This window comes from Nanorana parkeri, unplaced genomic scaffold (genome assembly GCF_000935625.1).
Source record: "Nanorana parkeri isolate BGI_ZX_2015 unplaced genomic scaffold, ASM93562v1 scaffold327, whole genome shotgun sequence".
In the NCBI taxonomy this organism is placed as follows: Eukaryota; Metazoa; Chordata; class Amphibia; order Anura; family Dicroglossidae; genus Nanorana; species Nanorana parkeri.
This window is the reverse complement of record NW_017306595.1, coordinates 744,385-770,003: the sequence shown is the minus strand read 5'-3', so window position 1 is coordinate 770,003 and position 25,619 is coordinate 744,385. Positions and strand designations below refer to the sequence as shown.

Sequence of the window (25,619 nt, the reverse complement as noted above, 5' to 3'; positions counted from 1 at the left end):
TTTGGTTCACATTTCAGTGGTCCCCCGTTTTGAGACTCCTGCAGGCAAAGTCTGTGTGCCGTTCTTGCTTGTGTATTCCTATGTGCGGAGGGACGGCACCAACTGTTGTGTATCAGGACCATCTGCCCTTTTTTGGGGGGGCACCTGGGTTACATCAAGCACCTTCCTGTTACTGTTAACAGAAGGTGGCATGAGTGCCCCTTGTGGATTTCCTCTCGCATAGATCAAAAGCACAAGGGTAGCAGGCCTAGCCAACTTATGATCCACTGACCGTGTCTCGGGAATCTGACGCTGACAGCCTGGATCAATGTCCATAGCTCTAATCTCAGCACTCCTCTAAGTCCCTCTTATCTCCTCTGGGGCAGATCCCTCCTCTGTTTCATCCAGGGAGGCGAGACATTTAAGGCTACTATGTTGGCTTTATGGAAAATATTTCAGTGATGGTTGCCAACTCAGAATGCAGGGGCTGCAAGGGTTTTTCCAGGCCCTCTCCTCTAGAGTCCATCTCTGATTTCCTGCTACATGGTTAAATGCAGATGCTGAGGATTTGCATATGGTTACTAGCCCGGGTTCCATATAAAGCCCCCAGCCTAACAAAATGCATTGAAGTAGCCGAAAGAGTTTTCCCAAAAATGAGGATTTCCTCAAAGAAAGGGGAACAGATGTGCCTGGAGTCCAAGAGAGTTTTGGATATTTTCTGGTAAATAACTTTAATTTTCAAGTTCAGGTACACCGTTGGTGCGTTTCGTGGTACTGTACAACCACTTAATCAGGACGATATATGGCTGGGCTTACAACAAATGTTGTGGTGGCCTCCAGTCGGTCAAATGCATTCCTTAGCATTCATTGCTAAATCCAATTTTTTTGTTTATATGAGAATTGGCTTAATCCAGACAGGATCTTTGCCCCTCCTAAGCGGTTTGACCAGCAATACCCTATGGAAGATGATTTTTTTTTTTTTTTTAAAGTGGGCTTTATTATAAGAATATAGCTTGAGTCATAAATTCTTGCCTCAGCTGCTTTAAAATAGCTCTGTTGCAGCCTGACCCTGATCGCTTCTTAAAGGAGAATTATGAGGTGAGTGAAAATCACTCAGCCTCATGGCTCTAGCCGACCTGTGACAATGAGACTGTCACACGTCAGCTCAATAGATTGGGATGATCGTCGCTCGCTCACTTCTCGATCATTCCCCTGCAGAGAGCCGTGACTGTCACTCACTGCTCCCTGCAGGGATTCCCCCCCTCCCCTGTCCGATCCTCCAGCGATGACTGGCGGAACGGGAGGGGGCGGGCACAGCTAGCTCTGCCTCTAGATAGGAAGACCCGTAGTGGGTGGATCTCGACAGTAATGTGGGGATCCGTCCTGGCTGCGGCGTCTCAACATACCGCGAGCTATAGCTCGCGGTATACTCAGCTTGGGGTGACGGGAGGATGTTTGTGTCCTCCCGTTACCCTTAGGAGAACTATGGGGAAACCTGAACCCCATTGTTCTCCTTTTTAATGTATCTGTTTGGAGGTAAAATCTGCTGCACCTTCAGTATAAATCTTTCTGAGAACTTTGCAAATTGTAGCACTTGGCTGCCCAGGAATTTACACATGTGAGATTGTAAAGCTGTCTTAGGCCTGGTTCACACCTGTACGTTTTGTAGCGCTTTCAACGCTCTCCGAACGCTCAAACATGGAAATCCCATTGTTTTTCTATGGGTATGGTTCACACCTTGCCGTATTTCAGCCCGTCTGAACGCGCTACTAAACGGCCTACGCCTGAAAAGGTACATGAGCTTCTTTGCGGCGTTTTTGTCGAGCGTTTCCATTGGGATACAGCCAAGTAGCCCTCGGAAACGCGCGTTTGTTGCACGTTTTTTTACAGCGAATCGCGATAAAAACGTGAGACAAACGCGCATATTCAATATGCCTAGGTGTGAACAGAGCCTTCGAGGCTTTGCTGTAGGAGAGGCGACCTGATTTGCGACCATTTGTGTTGCTAATTTTCTTGGCAAATTTTCCTAAAAGTTTCTATGCCCGATTCTTAATATTGTAACTGCATTCTAATTTGGGCCGAGCAGAACCTCCTTTCCATTTCACTGGTTCTTTCTTCGCTAGCACGAGATTCGGCAAGAAGGTTGTGAACTGAATCAGGAGTTTTTCCCTCAGATAGGCAGGTGGATGCAGCAAGGATACAAAAGCGGCAAAGTAGAAAAGTTTTTTTTCTCTAAGACAAAGGAGAGAAGGAAACCTGGTACGAGATGTCCATTGCAAGTTCTGGAACTGCATTGATGCATGTGTGTTTTTTCCACAATGATGCTCCTACCTCGTAGAAGGAAGAGCAATATGGAAATGCAAAAATAATCCTGATAGCCCCCATGGTGTATAGCAATTTGACTATTTTGTGTTCTACCCAGTGATAGTTCAGACTAAAGCCAGCTTTTAGGTGATTCTTTGCCAAATGCTTTTTTTTTTTTTCCAGATGAGCCTACGCGTTCTTTGAGTGGACTGATACTGAAAAATAACGTGAAAGCTCATTTCCTCAACTTCCCCAATGGGGTAACCGACTTTATAAAGAGCGAGTGCTTGAATAACATTGGTGACTCATCCCCACTAATTAGAGCAACAGTAGGTAAGTACTTTGTTGCAAAATTACACTGCCTGTAAATATTACTAGAATATCTAATTGAAGGCTTCACATTGAGTTTTTTACATTAATGTCATGTTAAATTGTAATGAAAATATTTTTTTTTTCTTTGGACAGCTGTGCCACACTGCCCAGCTAGCCACTCTATTGGATTGACCATAATGTGTTTGCAGTAGCATTTCTTTTTAATTTTCTTAAGTAAATTCCTCGAGTGTAGCCAGCAGTGGTAAATACTTGCCCTTATCTCTGCTCTTTAGTTCTTTACTGTGTGGCCTTACCTGGTGCCACACAGCCTTTGCATCTGGGTCTTCTGCCTAGTGCACATGCACGCCTTGTCACTATTCTTTCTCATGGATGTCTGAACTCATAGCAGCCTCCCAGCCATCCAGGGGAGTATAAACTCGATCCAGCCTGCATGTTTTCCATCAAACCATATATTTTCTGAAAGCGCAGACCTGGTAGAATAAAAAAAGATAATGCTACTAAATTTGTAGGCCCTGCGATAATTGCCCAAATGGTTTTCAAATTAATATTAAACCGATTAAAAATACACAATTCAATTGATAAAACACACTAAAATCAGTATCAGCGCACAAAAAAATATTTTCTGACAATCTAAAAGATAAAACTGTATTGAGTTAATAAATAACAAATATTTGCGAAAAGGTAAAAAAATGAAGGTACGCAAAACTGCAAATAAGCGAGTTATGTTAAAAATGTTGCGCTGTGTTTGTGTGATTTATCTGTGATAAAATGATACAGGCGTATATTTAATTGCAACACAAGGTATCACAACGCATGGTAATGCGTCACAAAGCTTTGCCACAGTTAAATTAATGTTTTATCCATTAGGATACAGCCGGATAACCCTCGTAAACGTGCGTTTGTTGCGCGTTTCTTTTACCGCAAATCGCGGCAAACGCGTGTATTCCGTATGCCCAGGTGTGAACCCAGTCTCCCTGGCGGTATGATTATGCAGGATTTTAGCATGCCAAAGCGGTACATTGTTTTTCATGGCAATTTGTTGTTTTATATTGTAGGCCTGTAATTCTTAGTAAATCTTAGGAATAACTCACTAAATCTGTCCAAACAAGAGTCTAGTAGACATCCCGGGTATGATTTATAGTTTGAAACACGAAATCATGAATTCTAATATAATAATTTAAAAAAATGGTCCAGTAAATGGGAATTCTGGGGGCGCTGCCTGATCCGTACCACAGTCAATACCACAGTCAATAGAGTACAGAAAGTGCAGGCATGGCACTAGACAAAGCTCTGGGGACAAAATTGAAGTGAAATAGTTTGATAAATATATGTAATTATAGCAGATTACATTGTATTGTGTGTGTTCTGTGTGTCATGTTTGCACTTTTGAATTTTCCGCCCCCCGCTGTGACACCCGAAAACGAAACTTAAAGCCGAATGCCGGCATCGGCCAGGCGAACACAGCAGAGGACACCGCAGGCTCGCAGGGACAAGGTAAGTGACACTTTTGCGCAATCCCCATTGTGGCTCAGGGTTACCGCTCTTGGTACTGAAAATGAACCCAGAGCCACACTCGGGAATACCGCCAGGGAGGTTAATACCTTTTCCTATGGCCTTATGTTATTGCGTTCATGGACTGGGGTATACTCTGCAAAATCTCCAGGATGAGCATGCTGTCTGTTCACATGCGGCAGATCCTTTTCCTCAAATGCTAGTCTGCGGCGCTCCCATGCAAGAAGTACGTAGAACGCATGCCCTTAGTTGAACACCTTTTTTGAGACTCATTTAATATCTACCTCAAGGAAGTCATGGGTGGGAGGTAGTAAAGTACCCTTTTACGTCAGAAGTAGTAGTCCAAGACTCTAACAAAACTCTTCTGCTTTCTCCCTTAAAAGTTCAATTCTGCCTTCTTAGGCCTCATGTTCCAAGCACAGTCGGGTGCACAGTTCTGTTGCAAGGCCTGGTTGGTCTTCCAAGCCTGCCAAGTCTGGGAGCAAGCCGACTTCCCAATTAAGTTGAATCATCCATTTTTGAAAGTGTGGGGACGTCTGTCAGCCTTCTCAGAACTCTGGCCATGACCTTGCCAATGCTTGGGTTCAGAGCATTGTCATCACAGGTCACAAACTGAAATTTGTACCCTTCTGTCCACCCCGATTTTGGTAATTGAAGAGGTTTTGCCCCGCTTCTGTCGCAGGAGATTGCTGCAGTGGGCTACTTGGTTAACCTACCAGAGAGCAGTCATTGCAAGCCCTATCGTTCAACATTCAGTGGACGGTGCAAACCATGCAGAGCTAGGAATAAACTTTTGATCCTCCAGAAGTTGATGTTTGAGCCCTCAACACTTTGAGTAACTAGGCTTAGTCTTGGACATGCCCTGTCCAGGGTATTTCTGCCCTTGGAGAAGATTCTGTATCTCCACTCTCACGCTCTGACCTATGGTCCTGGAGCTGCCCAACCATCTGCTTTTGCATAAAGGTTCAAAGCTTAAAGGTGGCCTCCATCGGGGCAGTTCCCTAGACTCAGGTTTCACTCCAGGCCACTGTAGCTCAACATTCTGGGTACGTGGCATAAACTGGTTGTCATTGCATCTCCCTATCAGACTGGCATTGGAAAGGTTGCCCTGGCACTGTGGGTTATGCATGGCTGTCTTGCTCCGGGAGTCTGTTTAAACAGCCCCGATGCTGGCGACGTACACTGTACGTCGTCAGTCACAAAGGGGTTAAATCATTTTGCCAGTGTCCAATCACCTGAAAGCAGCTGCTCAACCCTGTGGTTAAAGAATTTAACTCGGTGTCCTGTGTAGGGTTTTTTTTTTTGCTAAAGCTGCTGTTGGTGACTACATGCATTTCCTACACGCATGTAACAATTAAGTGAACTTTTTTTTTTAAATTACAAAGATGGCTGGTTTAAAAAAAAAAATTGCTGTCTCTCCAGCAACCCTAAATAATGCTTGCATTGTTTGTTCTGTTTTGGATTGTAAAAATGTTGTAATTGAAAACCTGGTCTCTGCAATCTATGCATTTTACAGGCTGTTAAGCATTCAATCCTCTGGGGAAAACATTTGTGTGTTTAATAGGCCAGCTGTAGATAGGGTTACAGAAGGTTGTATCACTCAATATCTGTCTTGTATCCATCTTTAGGAATCTTGATCACAACGATCGCTTCAAAAGGAGAGTTACAGAATTGGCCGGAGCTGCTACCAAAGTTGTGTAGTCTGTTGGACTCGGAGGATTACAACACATGTGAGGTAAGAATATTTAAATGAAGAGCCCCTGTAGTGTTTGTGAAATGGTGTTTTCGGTTTCCCCATGTATGCTATTGATTGTAGTAGGATTTTTGGTTGTGAAAGTCAATAAAAATATTGATGTTCGTTTAAAGGTCTCATTGGATAATGTAATACTCCAGGCATAAATCATATCAGGCTTTCAGCCATTTCTTCAGAGACAGTGTTCTACTTTAATCGTTGCAAACATTCTTTGTGCACAGTTCAATGCCCTTTCTCCTCTAAAACCACAGTAAAGTAAATGTACCACCTGACTTTTTCATAAGTTGAAAAAGCAAAATATCTTATTGCCAATAGCTGTAACTCATCGCCAATGAGATACAGCTATTGGCAATAAAATATTTTGCTTTTTCAACTTATGGTGTGCAGGTGACATTTTTCTATTGTATAATCTGTGGCGGTGCCATCCGCAGTCACTTCGAGCACCCATCTTCATCAATTGGGAATCCCGGTAAGGAGTGCGATATGGTTCCTGTTTCTGTATAATGATTATACGGCGCAATGCAGAATACCACCAGCTATATAGGAATACAACAAATGCCAGCAATAGTACCTTATACATACGGTGTATAATGTATTGCTGGTATTTGTAGTCCTCTATAGCTGATGGTACATTAATACAGCACCATGTGGGGGAGGGTGCAGGCTTACCTGAGCAGATTGTGGGCCTGTCTGGCAGCTGCCTTCCCCCATGCCTGCTCTTCCTTAATTGTGCCGATTGTGGATGGGCGGGCAGCTCCGAGTCTGTGAGGGGGCGGGGGAGTTGCGGCGTGCGGGGAGGAGAAGCGGCGTGTCTGTATGGTGGGGAGGAGAAGAAGCGTGCGGCGAGGACTAATCGAACTTCAACTAATCGATGATGGAAAACGTTGACAAAGTTTTCCATCTTATATATAGCAATGGGGTATAGTTGTTCCAATCACAACAGTCTCTATGAAGTTATATCCTTCACCTCCCTTTCCATTGAGTCTAAAGAACACACTGTAAAGACACTTGTCTCATTATGGATTTTTGGCAACAAAAATACTGACAGTAGTCCTGTGACAGTCTCATTGTCACAGGTCGGCTTAGAACTATGAGGTGAGTGGAAATCACTCATCTCATAGTTCTCCTTTAAACCTACCCTTCTCTATACAAAATTTCGCGTTTTACTTTAGATATACTTGAATGTAATTTATTATGTAATAATTGTTCCATTATGGAATATTATACTAGTAGTATATTACTATGTGTAGCTAACACATGTCTGCTTGGAGACTGGAGGTGCGTTCTTAGTCGTTTAGCAGCTTGTGCAATCTGATCTTTCCTTATGCTTATATCTGTTTGACAAGCTGTAAAATAAGCTCGAGAATGCTATCAATCTTGCTCAGTTTTCTGGCTGCAGGTGGCGATTTCTGAACTGCTCATATGTAATATATTTTATATTTATATGATTTTTCCAATTTGTTTAATTCTTTTCACAAACAGAAAGTGACCTAAAGTGTGCTTGTCCTTTTCAGATGTTCCTGCATTTTGCCTTTACTAGGCAATCTAACAAATTTGCAGGCATACTTTGTAGGCTGTGCTTCTTCCCTGCACTCCCCGGCCACCCTGATCTGCCAGCAGATCAGACTGTCCCCACCCCCCAATTTTTGGCGTCTGGGTTCCACTTTAACTTCCTACCTGACCTAAAGAGGGACACTGCGCTGTGTTTTTTGTTTTTTTACATTTTGCGGGGAGAATGTTCTGTTTCGACAGACCATTCCCGCATATGTGTTCGGCTCGGCTGCTTTCGGCTTCTACACAGGCTATTGTGAATAGCCCATAACAGCCCTTCGGTTCGGCTGCACAGAGGGCTGCCCGCAGCCGAGGCTGGCAGAAGGATTAGCTGAAGGTTCTAGCCGGCCTGTGGCAATGAAACTGTCACAGGTCGGCTCAGTAGATTGAGAAGTGAGCGAACACATACCGGTGAGTGGCTGGATTCCCCCGCTCCGATCCTCCAGCACTGACTGTCGCAACGGACAGGGGAGGGGGCGGGTACTGCTGGCTCTGCCTCTAGATAGGCAGAGCCAGTTGTCACTCACTCAGCTGGGCGGATCCAGACATAATTGTCGGGATCCGCTTCAGCTGCGGCCTCTCAGTATACCGCGAGCCGCAGCTTGCGGTATACCGCGGCGTCTCAGTATACCGCGAGGTGTATACTGAGCTTTGGGTGACGGGAGGACGCTAGTTTGTGTCCTCCCGTTACCCTAAGGAGAACTATGGGGAAAAGCCCCTAACCCCATAGTTCTCCTTTAAATCTTAAAAATACATTCAAGTACCAACAAATAACAAAAATGTCTCTTATTTGTGTATCACTCGGCTGTAGATCCTCAAATCATCTCTGAATTGGTGCTGACACTGTCCTTCCTTCTGGAGGGGGGCTACTTTTGTTCCCCATGGTCCCTGTGTGTGTTGTAAAGTAGTCACTGCTCCAAGCTCACTCCCCGAGAGGGACTACAGTCTCATGTTTAGTTTACTAATTTATATTGAGATTGTAGTCCATCACAGGAGCAAGCTTGGATACACAGATAAGATACATTTTTGTTAATAAGGTACTTGAATGCATTTTTAAGATCTAACGCCTGACTTTAGTGCCACTTTACGCTTGTGTGTATGAGAATATATATACACATTTACATAGGTGCTGGTGTGCCTGCAGGAGTGGCAGTGCTGGTGGAGGGCCCGGGGACCACTAGTGGTCCACGGACCACCAGTTGGTGACTGCTGGAATAGGGAACTGTTATTGTAGATGGGTTTTTATTGCAGTTTCTATTTCCTGCTTAAAAGTTCACAGTTTTCAAAAGTGTTTGGAAATCCAAAACTTTACCGTTGACACCAGAATAGGAGGCGAGGTAAAATCTTCCAATGGGGACACATGTTCTTGTGACAAGTAAGTGAGCATTTATCTTTGGAGAGGTTTCCACTCGCTTCCTGTTGTGTCTGCAGGAAATGAAGCAAAATCTAAGGAGCCTTCCATGTGCTTCCCCGCTGCCTCTTTTGCTTGCCTCAAAGTGTGGTATTTCTGGATGAGTGGGAGCAAATTACTGTTCCCTCCCCCAGTGGAGCACATGGTTTCTAAACGGCCAGTCACTTTGTTACATGGGGTCAAGGAGGTGGGTGCATGTCCTGATTTAGTGTGTGGTTGATTCATACACTGCGATTTTTCAGCAAACTGGTAGGGAAAACATGTTTAAGGTAGGTTCAAGCACCTTACTGTGTCTGTCATACAGGAAACCTGTTACTTTGCCCTGAATGCCCAGGAAAAATGTGTGTGTATATAAAATATGCAAATATAGAAACAACTTTCATACGTTTCTATTTAGAAGGAACTGATTTCATTGCCATAGACTGTATACCCTGATCAGCCATTGTTTAACTATGTTCAATGTGAGATACATGTGAAAGAGCATTTACTGGGAACAATCGCCAAGCTTCTAAATTCCAGTAGAATCCGCTTGCTTATAATTTTTTTTTTTGCCTGTGTGTTTTAGAAATAATGCAATGCAGTGCTTTTTTACACTTTTTTTTTCGGTTACAGGGAGCTTTTGGAGCCCTTCAGAAAATCTGTGAAGATTCTACTGAAATTTTAGACAGTGATGTATTGGAAAGGCCGCTTAATGTTATGATCCCCAAGTTTTTGCAGTTCTTCAAACACAGTAGTCCAAAAATAAGGTAATTTCTTTTTATACTGTTATGAAGTGTCCAGGTGATATTTGGTGATGGCCCATCCCATTCTTTATAACAGGCTGTCAGGACTTGCAGTGTTCATTTTCTGCTCATGTCATAGTTGTGCCCCTACGGCTTCAAAGAGGAAAATAATTGCTAGAAATTTGTGTTTTTTTGACAGAAGAGACCTGCAAAGTTTCTTCTGCCAAAATTGCTACTTCTCCCCTCCCCTCCATGCCATGCAGTGTACCACCCTGGGTCCGATACACCCTGAGGGCGTGATTTTAAACGGAGGTGATTCATGCCTCACTCATTCAGGTGCTGTACGTTAAATTTTAGCCTAAATTTGTACTGTTTCCTAACCCTCTGCCCCACCAGAATAGAAGAAAATTGACAGGTCAACAAAGTGAAAATGACCCTTAAGCTCCGTCATCTAATCATAACCTTATAAGTACCTGAAAATGCCTTGATATCAGCCTTCCGTAAACCCTCCACAGCAGTGCTGAGAGTTGGTTGATGGAGGGGAGGTCAGCTCAATGAACCAATCAGGTTCTGCTGTATGCTCATGCACTCACAACTAACATGCTGACAGGAGGAGAAAAGCAAGATGACCGTTCTCAAAGATCAGTCTGCTGCTGCTCCTTCAGGCTGGGATAAGGCAAATGACCAGGCTGTATTAAGTCAGATAAGTGTTGTCACCAAGCTTGTGCTTTCTGATGGGGTTTTGTATATTTCAGAACTGGCTGAACAAATTTATAAATCTTTAGCAGGTGAATCTGCTTCCATATCTGTATTCTAATTATGCATTTCATTTACCTCAAATGCAGCAGTTTTGATGAAGGAGATGGTAATATTTGGCTCCTATTAAATGTCCACCTGTTCTCATCAGACAACTCTTTAGGAGAGGAAAAATTAAGTGAAGAGATGGAAGCCCACCTACTGTGCTCAGACTTTTTCTGCTCAGAGCTTCATATTTAAAAGTTAAGCAGCAAGCTTGCGCAATATTACAATCCCAGTACAAATCCAAAATGAGAGAAATTGCAAAAACAATGTTGAGTGGTTTAATTGGCAAACATGCTTGCTTTGCCGGGCTGATTTTTACTCATGTAATTGAAATGTGCTGATTTGTTTTAAAACTGCTTTTCTTTAAATCCCAATGATGCTTTTGAATATTTTTTTAAATCCTCTTCTTTGCCCCACAGTCAAAGTATTTTGTGTGATGTGTATGTTCCCCAGATAAACTGTGTTTTCTTAATCATGTATTAAGGGACACAGGATATAATTTGGGTACATTGGATTATGCTACTGCCTTCCAAAGATTGGATGCTGGCAAAGTTGTAAGGACAGCCTAATATAACCACTTCCACTCCCATCATAGGCTTCAAAGACAAGGTTTTCCTAAGGCCCTGGACCTCTTCCCAGAGTGGTCATGTGACCATGGCGACCAATGAACGCTCTCCATTTGCGAGCTTTATGCTCGTTATACAACACATTTCACAGTGAACTTACCCTTTTAGGCCCCTTTCATACAGGTGCTCTAAAAACTGCCAGGTGGACCCTATCGAATGCCCATTGTTAGTCTATGGGCAGCCATGTGTAGTAATAAGGTTTACATTAACACCCGGTTACCCCGGACTCCAGCCAGGTCCGGAAAAACTAATCGGAGATATGTTTCACCGGACCTGAACATCGCATTGGGGGTATTCTGATGCAAATGGACTCAAGTCCATTTACATCCAATTCCCCATAGACCAGCTTGGGGTCCTGGTTTTTTCAGTTTTTTTTTCTCCATCACAAGATGGAGGAAAAACCTAGATGGACACGGTGTTCGCAGCAGTGACATCTACTCCGCACTCCTCTAAAAAGGAAGGGATCCCCTCCTGATCTGCACGTGTAAAAGGGGCCTTAATGTGCTTAAATGTAATTTTACGGTGAGTCAAAAATAATTTTATCACCTATGATCTTATGTTTGTATTTCTTGTTTCCTTCAACATAGGTCACATGCTGTTGCCTGTGTCAACCAGTTCATTATTGGGAGAACACAAGCTCTTATGATGCATATTGATTCCTTTATTGAGGTATGACTGTGATTGGTAGCTCTTTGTAGTAGCATTTGCTAAAATAACATAAACAAGTGATTATATATATATATATATACGAATGGATGAAAACTTTGAACTCTTCTGTGATATAAGCAAGTGGTAAACTTTGCTACCTGTATGGGACAGTTTCTGTAGATAATAATTCTGTAGCGAACTATCTAAAAACCACACTAACCTAAGCAACCCACTAAAATGTTATACCCGTAAGCCATAGTGTTTTAAAACCGAGCTTCAGTAGCTGCTGTCAGCAAAATAGCCATGAAACTGTGAGCAGGTTCTGTAGGTGTGGTGCCTGAACCACTGCTAACCAGTTGTATGTGACTTTAAAAACACAGGTCTATACTCAGACAAAAAGTTTTAAAAAAAAAGCCACCCACCAAACAGGTCTAAAAAAAGTAGCGGGGCAGACTTGATGGACCATTTGAACTTTTTCTGTCTTCACACTTTTATGCTTCTATGAGCTCTGGTGGCCATCTTAAAAGCAGATCTTAACCAACTCTGCCCATCCCTTCCTGTAGTAACTGATAGCTGCATTAATAATTTACTGAACAACATTTAAACGCTGGGTCCAGGCCCCCTCATTCTTACATAGTAGAGAAAAGAAATTCTTAATCAAAAAGGGGTCAAAATTGTAACTCTTTGGCTGCCAGAGCCCTCCTTGATTGTTTTGCACACATTAAAATACACATTTTAGGCTTGACGAGTACTTAGACCCCCAACCCCAAAAATTGTCACAAGATATATTTTTTTTTTAAAGAAACTTTTAAACTTTAGTTTTTTAAACTTTTTTATTTTTTTATAATTTTTTTTAATTTTGATATCAAGAGGCGACTAATAAGCCCTCTATGTGATAGCATAGTGTAAGTGACTGGCTTTCTTAAGGTCTGGTTCACACCTGGGCGTTTTACAGCACTTCCTACGTGCTGTAAAACGCTCAACATGTAAAAACCAATGATTGCCTATGGTCATAGTTCCCACCTGGGCGTTTTACAGCGGGTAGGAACGCGCAGAAAAACGCCCTGCGCCCAAAGAAATTCAGGAGCTTCTTTGGGGCATATTTGCCATGCGTATCCATTAGGATACAGCCAGATAGCCCTCGGAAACGCACGTTTGTCACGCACTTTTGCCGCAAATCGCGGTAAAAACGTGCGGCAAACGCGCATTTTCCGTACGCCCAGGTGTGAACCCAGCCTTAAGGAGAAACAAGGGACCTGTTGGATACCTAATTTCACCTCTGCACCATTGTGAAGCTAATTGGTCAAGCACAATCTGTTAGAATCATTCATTCCCAGCCAGAGGGGCCAGAGAATGATCGCACTGAAACCGGAGGTGATCAGAGCTGGTCGCTCCCAGGCTTATTCTTCAAAGGGACGATCATCTCCTGACACTCTCCATCCTTACACATGTCATGTCGCACGTAATGTGGTTAAATTTGGCTGCTTGTTACTGTAAATGTGGAAGTGATCTGGGGGCTATAAAGCCGACAAGTACATGAGGAAAGGTAGTCTGTTTATAGGTCGATGCCACTGACTTAAGCCTCACGTCGGTGGCAGAGAAAGGGTTAATAAGAGCTTTTTCTTCTATTACCTGAATTGTTTCTTTCCCCTTTCTAATATATGATGTAACAACAAAAAGTGGAGAAAATTGCTTTTCTAAACAGAAAGATGAACTTAGATTGTGGATTAAATATAATGAAGTAGAACTACAAATAGAGAAATTGTTAGGTTATTCTTCCTTCCCTTCCTTCCTCCCTCCCTCCCTTCCTTCCTTCCTCCCTCCCTCCCTCCCTTCCTTCCTTCCTCCCTTCCTCCCTCCCTCCCTCCCTTTCTTCCTAATTAAAACATGCAAAATTAAACAATGTGTTTTGATTCTCCAAAAGATGCACAACATGATGTGATAGAACAACACTTGTGCTTAGAAACTAATCCATATTTATCTCAAATTCCACTTATATCAAGCATGATCAGGCTGGTAATGTGTTTCGAACCTGCAGATATTGACACCAGCAGTGTTGATACTTGCAGTATTGGAATCTGACACAGCTGAAATTCTAAAAATATATTCGCTAGCTGATGATCTCTCCAGTTGATGCTGGCTCTTCTATAACAGATTGGAAGGATAACTAAACGCAATTGCACTGCCATTTAAAAAGCAGATTTTCATGGTACATAATGAGTGACATTTTTTTATCTGTTATGGGCAAACGACTGCAGGATTTAAGCCGCATTCTAGCATCATCTTTGTTGGGCATCCTGGAGTATAATGAACAGTTCTGACCATAAATAAAGACATTATCTTTGATATCCATTAGTTCAAGCCAGCATATGATGTGTATTTTGCTGCAGGTGAGTGGGGTTACTACTGCCTTGCCTCAGTTGGGAGGAAGAGATCAATATTAAAAGACTGCAGATTTCCACTTGGATGTGAATTGCTGGTGAAGTAGTAATATTGCACACACACCCAGACATGAACGCAGACAGAAGTTAATTTAAAAAAAAAAAAATTATTAGTGTGGGACCTGAATAGCTATTTGCAGCATATAGTCAGCTTTTGTCTTTTCAAATTGGGTAAAATTTTGAACAGCATTTGCCAATAGCATCTGCCCTAAGTTGCATGAAATGTATATGCCTGAAGCCACAATATCTGGGTCTTTATCTCTTATTATGAGAACATTACATTTTGAGAATTGGGTTTTGGGGTTTCAGGAAATGGAATGCTCGCTGTTCAAGTGACAAGAACCTTCGGGACGTGGTCTTATAGTTGTCGACATTGCTGGTCTACTGTGAGAACATTTGCTTGAAATGTCCTCGGCTGGGATGTCCTACATATTGAGAAATATATTGATTGGTAATTGGGTAAGCTCTTATATTCTGGTGGATGCACTTTGGTATGCACTGAAATAAGAGTGCTCATTTACATTGATTTTAAGGTAAACTTGACCTGAGCTAAAACATTTCTAATGTAACAACAGAGCTGAAGTGCAGACGCCTGGGTTCCTTGAATGGGTCCTAAGTTTGGTGCATCAGCTGGGTTGGACAGATCTCAGTAGCCATTTGGAGCTGCCCCCCAAAAAAGTGAAAGCCTAATCTAGAGTTTTCAGACATGGATAAGTCAGCCCAACAGTCTCCTGTTTTTAGATTCCCCAAACCAACAGAACAGTTTGAAGTCAAATGCAGTCTCTAAGTCTAGAAGTGGTCTTTATTGTCATTGGAAGTACATGTGCCACCTTCTGCTCCAGGATTCAACTGCTTAACTCCAGAATTCTTTATGCACTTGTTTAATCCTCCTACCTGGCTTTCTTGCAACAGACTTGAAGGAAACCTGTCATGACAAAAAAAGGAAGTCTGCCATTGCTCTTTTCTCCTTCCATAAATGCTAGCTTCCAGGTTCTCATATTGACCCTCAGTACTTGAATAATTTACCCAAAACAAGTATGTAGAGGAAGACTTGATTTTTCCAGGTCTACATACTTGTTTAGAAGCTTCTGGATCAGCATAACGGCCAGACAATTAGCATTCTAAATAGGTCAGCACTGACCAACCCTGAATGGCACGTGGTAAAATGTAACTGATATGCTTTGTGTTACAGAACTTGTTTGCATTAGCCACTGATGATGAACCAGAAGTTCGGAAAAATGTTTGCCGGGCACTTGTCATGTTGCTTGAAGTTCGCATGGACCGTCTGTTTCCTCACATGCACAACATAGTGGAGGTAAGCTTTCATTTTACTGTACTTCTAAGTTACATGATGTATATGTATGTCTGTAAATGTATTGTTTTATAGGATCTCTATTTTTTGCAGAAAATTATAGTTTGTGTCATCTTGGTATATCATTGCACTTAATATGGGTGGAGAAGGCTAGAAAGTGTGTCACAGAGACTCATGGAGAGCGGGGAGGAGACAGCTGTCACCGGAGGCCAAGCCAGCGGTGCGGGGTAGGAGTCAGCTGTGTCACAGGAGGCTGAGCTCCGCACCACCCACTCTGCCTCCTGTGATAGCCGATGGAGTCAGGATGGAGGGCCCTGTCACACCATGTCCAGACCAGATCTGCAAACGTGGTGCGTTTGTGAGGAAGGCGGTTGAACACCTTATCCCTGTTCGCTCCAAAACAGACACCTGCAGGCTTTTCCACCCTCACCCTCCACTCAAGCGGTCGGAGGCCCGAAGATATCATCACATTTAATGTAGGGTCAGTCGCCCTTAATTAGTGGTGAGGAAGCCAAGGGACGGAACGTCAACTTAAGCCCAGGTGACTCGTTTGGGTGCGTTCCGGTTCAGGAAAAATGTGACGGACTGGACCGGTGGGAACAGAGCCCAAAAATCACACACAAATGCATTGGGGTGCATTTTTGGCGCGGAAGAAAAATGTAACGTACCGCATCTGATCAAGACATGGTGTGAATTGGCCCTGAGAGCGGTTACAAGTGCTCAACGATCAGTGACCGCTGAGTGTTTGTAAATAATTGAGGACATAGTATGTTTGCTAGGGATGCACCGATACTAGTATCGATATCAGTGCCGATTCCGTGTATTTGGGCAAGTACTTGTACTCGCCCAAATGCTCTGATGCCTAGCACGAGTACTTCCGGTATCAGGAAGCCGGGCAGCGCGTCATTACACGCTGCCCGGTTTCGCGATTGACCGGAAGCTGGCCTCGTGAGGTAAGGTTACCTTACCTTAGTATGTGTAGCCTGTCATCCCCCGAGGCCTCTCCAGCGAGAATGCGGCCTTCGTCCGGTGCCCGAGCCGTCCAATCAGGAATCCGGGCGCCGTCTAATGACGCGACACCCTGCTTTCTGATTGGCCTGGAAGCTGGCTTCATGCTCCCTTGTCATCTCATGACAAGAGAGCATGGAGCCGGCCAATCAGAAAGCAGGGCGTCGCGTCATTACACGGCGCCCGGCTTCCTGATTGGACGGCTCCGGCTGGGTACCGGACGAAGGCCGCGTTCTTGTTGGAGAGGCCCCGGGGGATGACAGGCTGCACATACTAAGGTAAGAGGGGACTTTTTTGTTAATGGGGAAGCTGGGTGGCGACTATACACGCTGCCCGGCTAATCAGGAAGCCAGGTGGCGAGTCATTACACACCAACCTGGCTTCCGGAATGGGACTTCCGTTACTCGGTAATTGGTATCGGCAAGTACCGAAAAAAAATTATCGGTACTCGTACTCGGTACCAAAATACCGGTATTGGTGCATCCCTAATGTATCCTCAATGAATGAATAGGAAGTGCTCTACAACACTTCTGTTCATTCATGATTATGGACATAGTAACTCATACTATATCCTCAGTTTAGACAGTTTAACAGTAAAATAAAAAAATAATTAAAATGTTTAAAAATTTGTTTTAAAAAGGTTAAACTACATTTTGGTTTTTGGCCTGAAAATTTCATTCAATGCACCTCTAATAAAAAGGCGCCTTTGCAGCACAATCCTTACAAAGTGACTTTTTCCTGCTGCTTTCACTCTCATCCACGTAGATGATGGCTCTTGTAGTGAGTACTTGAAATGTACAGTTTTCAGCAGTTTTACCACCATACTGCATAACGGAGGACAAAGACAGAATTCAGGTGTTTTTCATCCCAATTTTTTCCTCTTATTCAAGAAAAGTAAATGTATTTCTCATCCAAGGAATGCAGGAAGTCTTTAAACTTGGTGTTATAACCCCACCTACAGGAGGTTTTCCCACTGGCAAATCTAAAACTGTAGTTCAGCCTATGATTATTATTATTATACAGGATTTATATAGCGCCAATAGTTTGCACAGCGCTTTACAATATAAGGAAGACATTACAGTCACAATACAATTTAAGACAAGATTGTAAGGAGGGCCCTGCCCGTGAGGGCTTACAATCTAAAAGATAACGCCTTACAGTGGCAACATGACTTTTTTTTGCTAGTTTACTTAGGAGGATAGGCATTTATTTTTCAGCTCTGATGTGTAAAAGTTTAAATTTTGCTAGCACCCTGTTTTCTTTTTTTTATTCTCCAATCAAAACTCTTCTCAACATTTTTGCCAGTGCTTTGTATTTAATTGTGGCACATTCGTCTTCACCATTTCCAGAGTTTGTTCTGGTAAGCTAGAGTAATACCTGGAGTATTTTTCAGGTCCAGAAACTCTGGCATTGCCTCAGTGCTTGCCCTGTCTTGCCCTGGCCCTTGTTCACACCTAAGCATAATACGCACAAAAAGGTACATGAGCTTCTTTGGGCAGCTAAAAGCGCATTTTTGCCTCATAGACTTCAATGGAAATGCCCAAAAAAACACGCGGCAGAAGCATGTTGCACATTTTTGTGAGCGGTTTTACTTGTCTAAACACGCGTTCTTCCATTGCCCGCAATGTTTCATAAGCTGCCAGTCAAAATGCGCGTCTTCATGTACGCGTGTAAAAACGCATCAAAATGTGCAAAACGAGCATAAGTGGGCAAATAACCGCATGGTGCTGCCTAGGTGTGAACCCAGCCTACGCAAAATTGTTAGTATGGTTTCTAAACTTTGTTGTTTGGATCTCTAAATGTAATCCTTTAGTGGTCTCCATTTTGGGAAGGTCTGTTAATATGAAGATTAGCCAATAGGTGTTCATCCATCATTCTGTGCCCATATTTCTTTGCGTTAGTTTGAAATCAGCGGGTGCCATATTGTGATTTTCTCCCAGCCTTACAATCGCATCATCATGATTGACAGGGAAGCCTAAAGCGGAATTGAGCTTGTCAGTTCATACCTGCTCCACTGACAGGTTGAGTTAGAGGTGTGGTTACCTACAGCTGCTGACATTTGTATGCGTGTTTGAGCCCTGGGTATACCATAAAAGTAAGAGTGCATTCACAAGGATTATAAAGGGACATAATCCTGCTCTGGCTATGTCCTGACACCCAATTCAGTTGTGCCTAATCAATGATTTGTGTACATTGTATTTGTAGACTGTACTGTACTTAAGTGGTTTCTCTATTCTGCCTTGTGACAACAGTACATGCTGCTGAGAACACAGGACCCTGATGAAAATGTGGCATTAGAGGCTTGTGAGTTTTGGCTGACCCTTGCTGAGCAGCCTATTTGCAAAGAAGTACTCTGCCGCCATCTTGCTAAGTAAGTGAATTTGTCTTTTTTAAACTGTATATTTGAAGCATCAGTCCTAAAATTCAGTTAAGGGTGTATGCTGGTGGAGTGAATTACCCACTGGTTTCCTACTACTTGTATCCCAACTAGGGAGACTTAACTGCATTTGTACATGGCCCTGCCCAGGTTATAGTGCCTCCTGGTGCAGGAAGTTGAACAATTATGCTTGCGCTCTGAATATTGTTAATGTAGATGGTGAAAAATGACCGTAAATGCCTTCTAATTGTCCAAGTGTGTGGGTAGATATGGGTAATCAAGTGCAGAGACCAACTGGTATTAAAAACCATAGTGGGATTTGGCCTGCCAATATCTAATTGAAATGGCAATTCTGTTTGTATATGTTTCATATGTATAAGTGCCACTGAACTCAGGAGTTAAATCTTAAATACATTCAAGTACCTTGACTATTAACAAAAACGTATCTTATTTGTGTATCACTCGGCTGTAGATCCTCAAATCATCTCTGAATTGGTGCTGACACTGTCCTTCCTTCTGGAGGGTGGTTACTTTTGTTCCCCATGGTCCCTGTGTGTGTGTTGTAAAGTAGTCACCGCTCCAAGTTCACTCCCATGATGGACTACAATCTCAATGCAAATAAACTAAACGTGAGATTGTAGTCCATCACGGGAGTGAGCTTGGAGCGGTGACTACTTTACAATACGCACACATGGGGAACAAAAGTAGCCCCCCTCCAGAAGGAAGGACAGTGTCGGCACCAATTCAGAGATGATTTGAGGATCTACAGCCGAGTGATACACAGATAAGATAAATTTTTGTTAAGGTACTTGAATGCATTTTTAAGATTTCTTCTCTTGTGTACCTTTTCAGTAATGTTTTACTATCTCACCATCTTTCTTAGGTTGATACCGGTTTTGGTGAATGGGATGAAGTATTCAGAAATCGATATCATCTTACTTAAGGTGAGGGACCTTTCCCTATGTTTTCTTACCAGTATCCCTGCTGTTACTCACACTGTAGGTGTTGATTATGCAACAATTGATGTTTTACTTTCTAGGGTGATGTAGAAGAGGATGAAGCTGTGCCTGACAGTGAGCAGGATATCCGACCTCGCTTTCACAGATCGCGAACGGTGGCCCAACCTCATGAGGAGGATGGGATTGAAGAAGATGAGGAAGATGAAGATGACCTTGATGATGATGAGACGATATCTGACTGGAATATAAGTGAGTTAGGCATAATCTAACATTTTTAGAAGTTAAGAGCTCCGCTAGATCTTTTCTATTCTGCTGGATTTGGGCAAAATTTGATGTCACTGAGCTATTAAAGTCTTCTAAACCCTCTTGGGATATTAGAAGCAGTTTTTAACTTTATGCTGAAGACCTTGGTCATGTGGCTAAAGTAGATATTCCTTCTATGCTTGCGATGGGGAACGCCAAAGTGATGTCACTGGTGAATAGGAATATATGGACAACAAAACTTGACTGAAAGAACACTGCAGCTCACTAGGCTCTTGTTGCCCCGGTACAGTAAGGGGAAGATCGCCCCATAAATGATAGAATCCTCGCTGTGCACAAAGATGTAGAACTGGGGATTATCAATAACTACTAAATGTTTAGCTTGACCTGAAACCACTATGTTCAAGTTAGTGACAATTGATTTGTGTTTCCTTTTTTCTCCAGGGAAATGTTCAGCGGCAGCCCTTGATGTGCTTGCTAATGTATTTCGAGACGAGCTTCTGCCACACATCTTGCCTCTGTTGAAAGAACTTCTTTTTCATCCAGAATGGGTAGTCAAGGAGTCAGGAATCCTTGTACTTGGAGCTATTGCAGAGGGTTAATATTTGCTCTTTTTATTTTAGAACTTTCTTGGGGTTCATCAGAGGGGTACAACACAACCCATACCCACGACCTATTTAATTGAATACCTCTATGAAGCGATTTTACTGCTGTGTGTACCCATACTGATCCTGTACAAAGAATTGGGTAGTATATATGTCTGATGTATTCTGACTGCTGATTGTTTTGGTCTATGGGCGTTTGCCTGTTGCTACATACTGTAACTTTAAGCATATGTTTCAATAGTGTCTCTTTAGAGGCAATTTGAACCTTAGGTTTAAATTGGTAAATACATTCCAGGTGCATTAAAACTAGGGATGCAACGATACTGGTTCTTCGGTATTGAAAACGAGTACCAATATTTTCTTTTCGGTACTCGCCGTTACCGATACCGGAAGTCCCATTAAGAAAGCCAGGTGGCATGTCTTCACACGCCACCTGGCTTCCTTAATGGGACTTCCGGTATTGGTAACGGCGATTAGCAGGGAAGCCGTCTCCATGCTTCCTCGTCACCAGGTGATGAAGAACCATGGAGCCGGCTTTCTGGCCAATCAGAGCAGGTAATGACAAGCTGCCTGGCTTCCTGATTGACCAGGTTCTCGAGCAAACAGGAAGCCGAGTGGCGACTCATTAGGGGCCGCCCGACTTCCTGCTTGGCCAGGTGACGAGGTAGCATGAAGGCTGCTTTCTGGCCTATCAGGAAGCCGGGGGCGGATATTGACTGGTCAGGAATCGAGCCAATCAGTCATTACACGCTGCCGGCTTCCTGATTGGCCGGCTCCATGCTCCCTTGTCACCAAGTTACGAGGGAGCATGGAGACGGCAATCCGGCCAATTGGGAAGCTGGGCAGCGTGTAATAACTCGCTGCCCGGCTTACTGATACCAGAAGTTCGGCTATCAGAATAGGCATTGGAACACTTGGGTACTAGTACTCACCCAAATACTCTGTCGGTATCAGGGCTTCCCTAATTAAAACAAAGGGGATTATTATCTTTCAGTTTTCGTTCTCAAAGCAGCCATATCCTACATAGAAAAGCCTGTACCCTGTCAGCAGCCTCAGAGTGGCGCTCTTGCTGTCCTGTTGCTCTGTGATGCGCAATGGCCATGGTCCTTGCTGATTGGGGAGCTCTTACTCAGCCGGGGGTGTATCAGACCTCTGTGAAGAGATTACTGCTTACCCGCAGGGGTGCAAGTCTGCAGCTTGCTGGCAGGACAAGTGCTTTTTCTACTCAGGCTGTGGCTTCTTTACAAAGAAAATGCACCAGAAGGCATTTAACACCTTTTTTGTTTTGCTGGGATGTATTTAGCAGCTTTTAACTGAAGGTTCGATTGGACTTTTAAGCTGTTGGAGAATAGCTTGCATAAACCATAAATAATACCAAAATATAATTTGAGATCTTCCCCACCTCCCCTCCTGATTTGTACTGTTTGGTCTAAATTGTGTAAAAAAAAAAAAGGGTTTGTGTGTGAAACTGCAAGTTTGTTCAAGTGGGGATAAAATGCACACTAAACACCTGTTAATGATTTATTAATCTTTTGTGTTTTAGGTTGCATGCAGGGTATGATTCCTTACCTCCCTGAGCTAATACCGCATCTTATTCAGTGCCTTGCTGATAAGAAGGCTCTTGTGCGTTCCATTACTTGCTGGACCCTTAGCCGTTATGCACACTGGGTAGTCAGTCAGCCCCCAGACATGTATTTAAAGCCATTAATGACAGAGCTGCTAAAACGAATCCTTGACAGCAACAAACGAGTACAAGAAGCTGCTTGCAGGTATGCTAATGTTTGGCTTGTGTGTTGTAAATAATGTTGTTTTTTTCCAGAAGTGCAATATTTGTATTAATCTCATGGGCTTACTTTGGTAATAATGCATAACAATTTTAAATGCTAATACTGTGGTTGTTGTTGCAAGAAGGTACTGTGATCATTTTTTTAAAATAATTATTATAGCGCTATCAATGTATTCTAAAGTCCTATGCAAAGCCAGTGCGCTACTTAGTGAGAAACGGTGAATTGAGCTGAAACAACCCACTTTGTGAGAAATATGGGGACCGCTATTGCCTATCTGTAATGAGGACTCCCTGGCTTTAATGCTTTGGGTCGCAGATCTGGAGCAAGTATACAGATTAGGAGTTTCAATTGCTGCATACTTGTTCCTGGCCATTGATTTATAAATTATTTGAAATCAGCCAGGGAACTAGGATTTTCAGGAGGAGGTCAGTGCTGGCTGCCCATGCTTTCTCTTGATGGGTGTGATGGCTTAGTATGCAAGTGTTCAATTCAGTGTTTAAGGAAACGTCTACACTGTTGTGCAGAAAGCCCAAGGAGAAATGCAAACTCCAATCCTAAATAAATGATCTGTAGTATGTTTTTTCCATATGCTTGGAAACCTTTCATTCTTTTTTTTGTATTCCTTTAGTGCCTTTGCTACTTTAGAAGAGGAGGCTTGTACCGAGCTTGTTCCCTATTTGGCTTACATTCTGGATACATTGGTCTTTGCATTCAGTAAATACCAGCACAAAAACCTTCTCATCCTTTATGATGCTATAGGAACGTTAGCAGATTCGGTTGGCCATCACTTAAATAAGCCAGTGAGTACATACCTACAGTTCTTCCTATCAATTTGTGTACTGGCTGTGTTTTTGCTTTTTCATGAATAATAGAGAAATTTTGTAAAAATGTTTACAATCAGGGAACTTAACATAATGTCAATTAGGGATGCATCGATACAGTTTTCTCGGCATAGAGTACCGATTTTATATATTTTTCCTATCGAAAGAACACCGGCGTCGTGTTCCGAGGCAGCCTGGCTTCCTGACCAGTCAGGAAGCCGGGCGGCACGTCATGACCCCCCTCGAGGCTTCCTGATTGGCTTGGAAGACGGCTTCACTTTCTGATTGGCTAGGATGAGTGCTTCAATTGGTCAGGAAGCCAGGCTGCCTCGGAATGTGAAGCCAGGGTTCTTTCAATAGAAAAAAGAATATTGGTACTCGTACTCTATACCGAAAAACCGGTATCGTTGCATCCCTAGTTGATATTATTTTAAGTAGGGATGTCCCGATACCACTTTTTCAAGACCGAGTACAAGTACTTCCCCTCATGTACTTGCCGATATTAATTACCGATACTTTTTCTTAAGGGGCAGGTGACTTTAAATTATCCATAGTACAACTACATGGTATGTACTATGGATCATGATTTAACCTATTCATGTTGGCAGGGGAGATTTGTAAATCTTTTGCTGTAGTGTAGTGGAGGTGTGTGTTGTATATATGTACTACATATACATTACATACGTCCAGTACATTATAGCAATAGATTTACAGCCAGCCCTGTCCCAGCTTTCCTCACTCAGTTTCACTGCGATCCCTGTTGCCTCACGCGGTGCCTCTCGTAGTCGGCGCTGGGCAGGATCGTGCATCGCGTCTCGGTGCTCAGCTTGTGGGAGGTGTTCAATTCTGCCCTGCTAACATGATTAGGTTAAATCATGATCCATAGTAGATATACAGCACACATGTCCCGTACACTGCAGTAATAGATTTACAATTCTCCCCTGCTAACATGAATATGTTAAATCATGATCCATAGTACATAACATGTAGTTGTACTAGTTGGATCATATAACCCATTCATATTAGCAGGGGATCATTGTAAATCTATTGCTGCAGTGAATTGGGAATCTGTACATGTACTATGTACCACATAGAATGCACTGCAGCAATAGATTTACAATTCTGCACTGCTAACATGAATGGGTTAAATGATCCGTAGTACAACTACATGTTATGTACTATTATGTACTATGGATCATTTAACCTATTCATGTTAGTGTGGAATTGTAAATCTATTGTTGCAGTGCATTCTATATATAGTACATGTTGCAGTGCACTCTATATGTACATGTACTAATAGATTTACAAGTATCCTCTGCTGACATGAATGGGTTAAATGATCCATAGTATAGGGCTACATATGGATCATTTAATCCATTCATGTCAGCAGAGGAGAATTGTAAATGTATGGTCTCCAGTGTATTAGCAGTGTGTACTCTATATGTGCTACATAGAGTACACACTGCTAATACACTGGAGACCATACATTTACATTTATCCCCTTCTTAATAGTGCCCCCCCCCCTTGGGGTCCTAATTTAGCTGGCCCAGAGGTGCCGGCCAGCTAAATTAAGATCTCACCTTGAGCTCCTCCCACCAGACCAGTGCTGACTCGCCGCTGCTCTCCAGCACTGAAGGATATTTATTCCATGTGTGTCAGCAGAGGAGAATTGTAAATGTATGGTCTCCAGTGTATTAGCAGTGTGTACTCTATATGTGCTACATAGAGTACACACTGCTAATACACTGGAGACCATACATTTACATTTATCCCCTTCTTAATAGTGCCCCCCCCCCTTGGGGTCCTAATTTAGCTGGCCCAGAGGTGCCGGCCAGCTAAATTAAGATCTCACCTTGAGCTCCTCCCACCAGACCAGTGCTGACTCGCCGCTGCTCTCCAGCACTGAAGGACGGCGCTGAGCTGAAGAGGAGCGCCGCGTCACTGCTGCTCCGGTGGGCGGCGCTACGAGTGGGGTCCTCTAGGCAGTCGCCGGCCACCTAAATTAGGACCCCACCTGGAGCGCCGCCCACCGGAGCAGCAGTGAAGCGACGCTCGGCGAGGCAAGAGAAAAAAAACACCTATCGCAAGCTTCGGCGATATGTATCGGGGCATTTTGACAAGTACTCGTCAAAATGCCCTGTATCGGTCCCGATAGCGATGCTAGTACCGGTATCGGGACATCCCCAATGTTAAGCAACAAGTAAAGCCAGCTTTGTAGCCAAGCAGGGAGGTTAGTCATGACATGCCGCCTGGCTTCCTGATTAGCCAGGAAGCCGGCTCCATGCTCCCTCGTGGCACTGCCAGTCAGAGGGAGATTGCCTCTGACTGGCAGTAAATTTTGTTATCAGGGTAATTATTGGAGCGAGTACTAGTGCTCAGCAAAATACTCAGTATCGGTACATACCTAA

At 43.2% G+C, this 25,619-nt stretch overlaps 1 protein-coding gene across 1 annotated transcript in view; it reads left to right on the top strand.

Annotated features, from left to right (window-relative positions):
* TNPO1 (transportin 1) overlaps positions 1–25,619 on the top strand; it is a 71,859-nt gene that overhangs the window by 23,393 nt on the left and 22,847 nt on the right. The window contains exons 3-13 of the mRNA XM_018558239.1: positions 2,467–2,616; positions 5,757–5,863; positions 9,456–9,589; positions 11,580–11,661; positions 15,274–15,396; positions 18,654–18,772; positions 19,662–19,722; positions 19,818–19,986; positions 20,443–20,595; positions 22,147–22,372; positions 23,019–23,190. Coding sequence (XP_018413741.1) covers positions 2,467–2,616; positions 5,757–5,863; positions 9,456–9,589; positions 11,580–11,661; positions 15,274–15,396; positions 18,654–18,772; positions 19,662–19,722; positions 19,818–19,986; positions 20,443–20,595; positions 22,147–22,372; positions 23,019–23,190 — 1,496 coding nt within the window. The remainder of the gene's footprint in view (positions 1–2,466; positions 2,617–5,756; positions 5,864–9,455; positions 9,590–11,579; positions 11,662–15,273; positions 15,397–18,653; positions 18,773–19,661; positions 19,723–19,817; positions 19,987–20,442; positions 20,596–22,146; positions 22,373–23,018; positions 23,191–25,619) is intronic.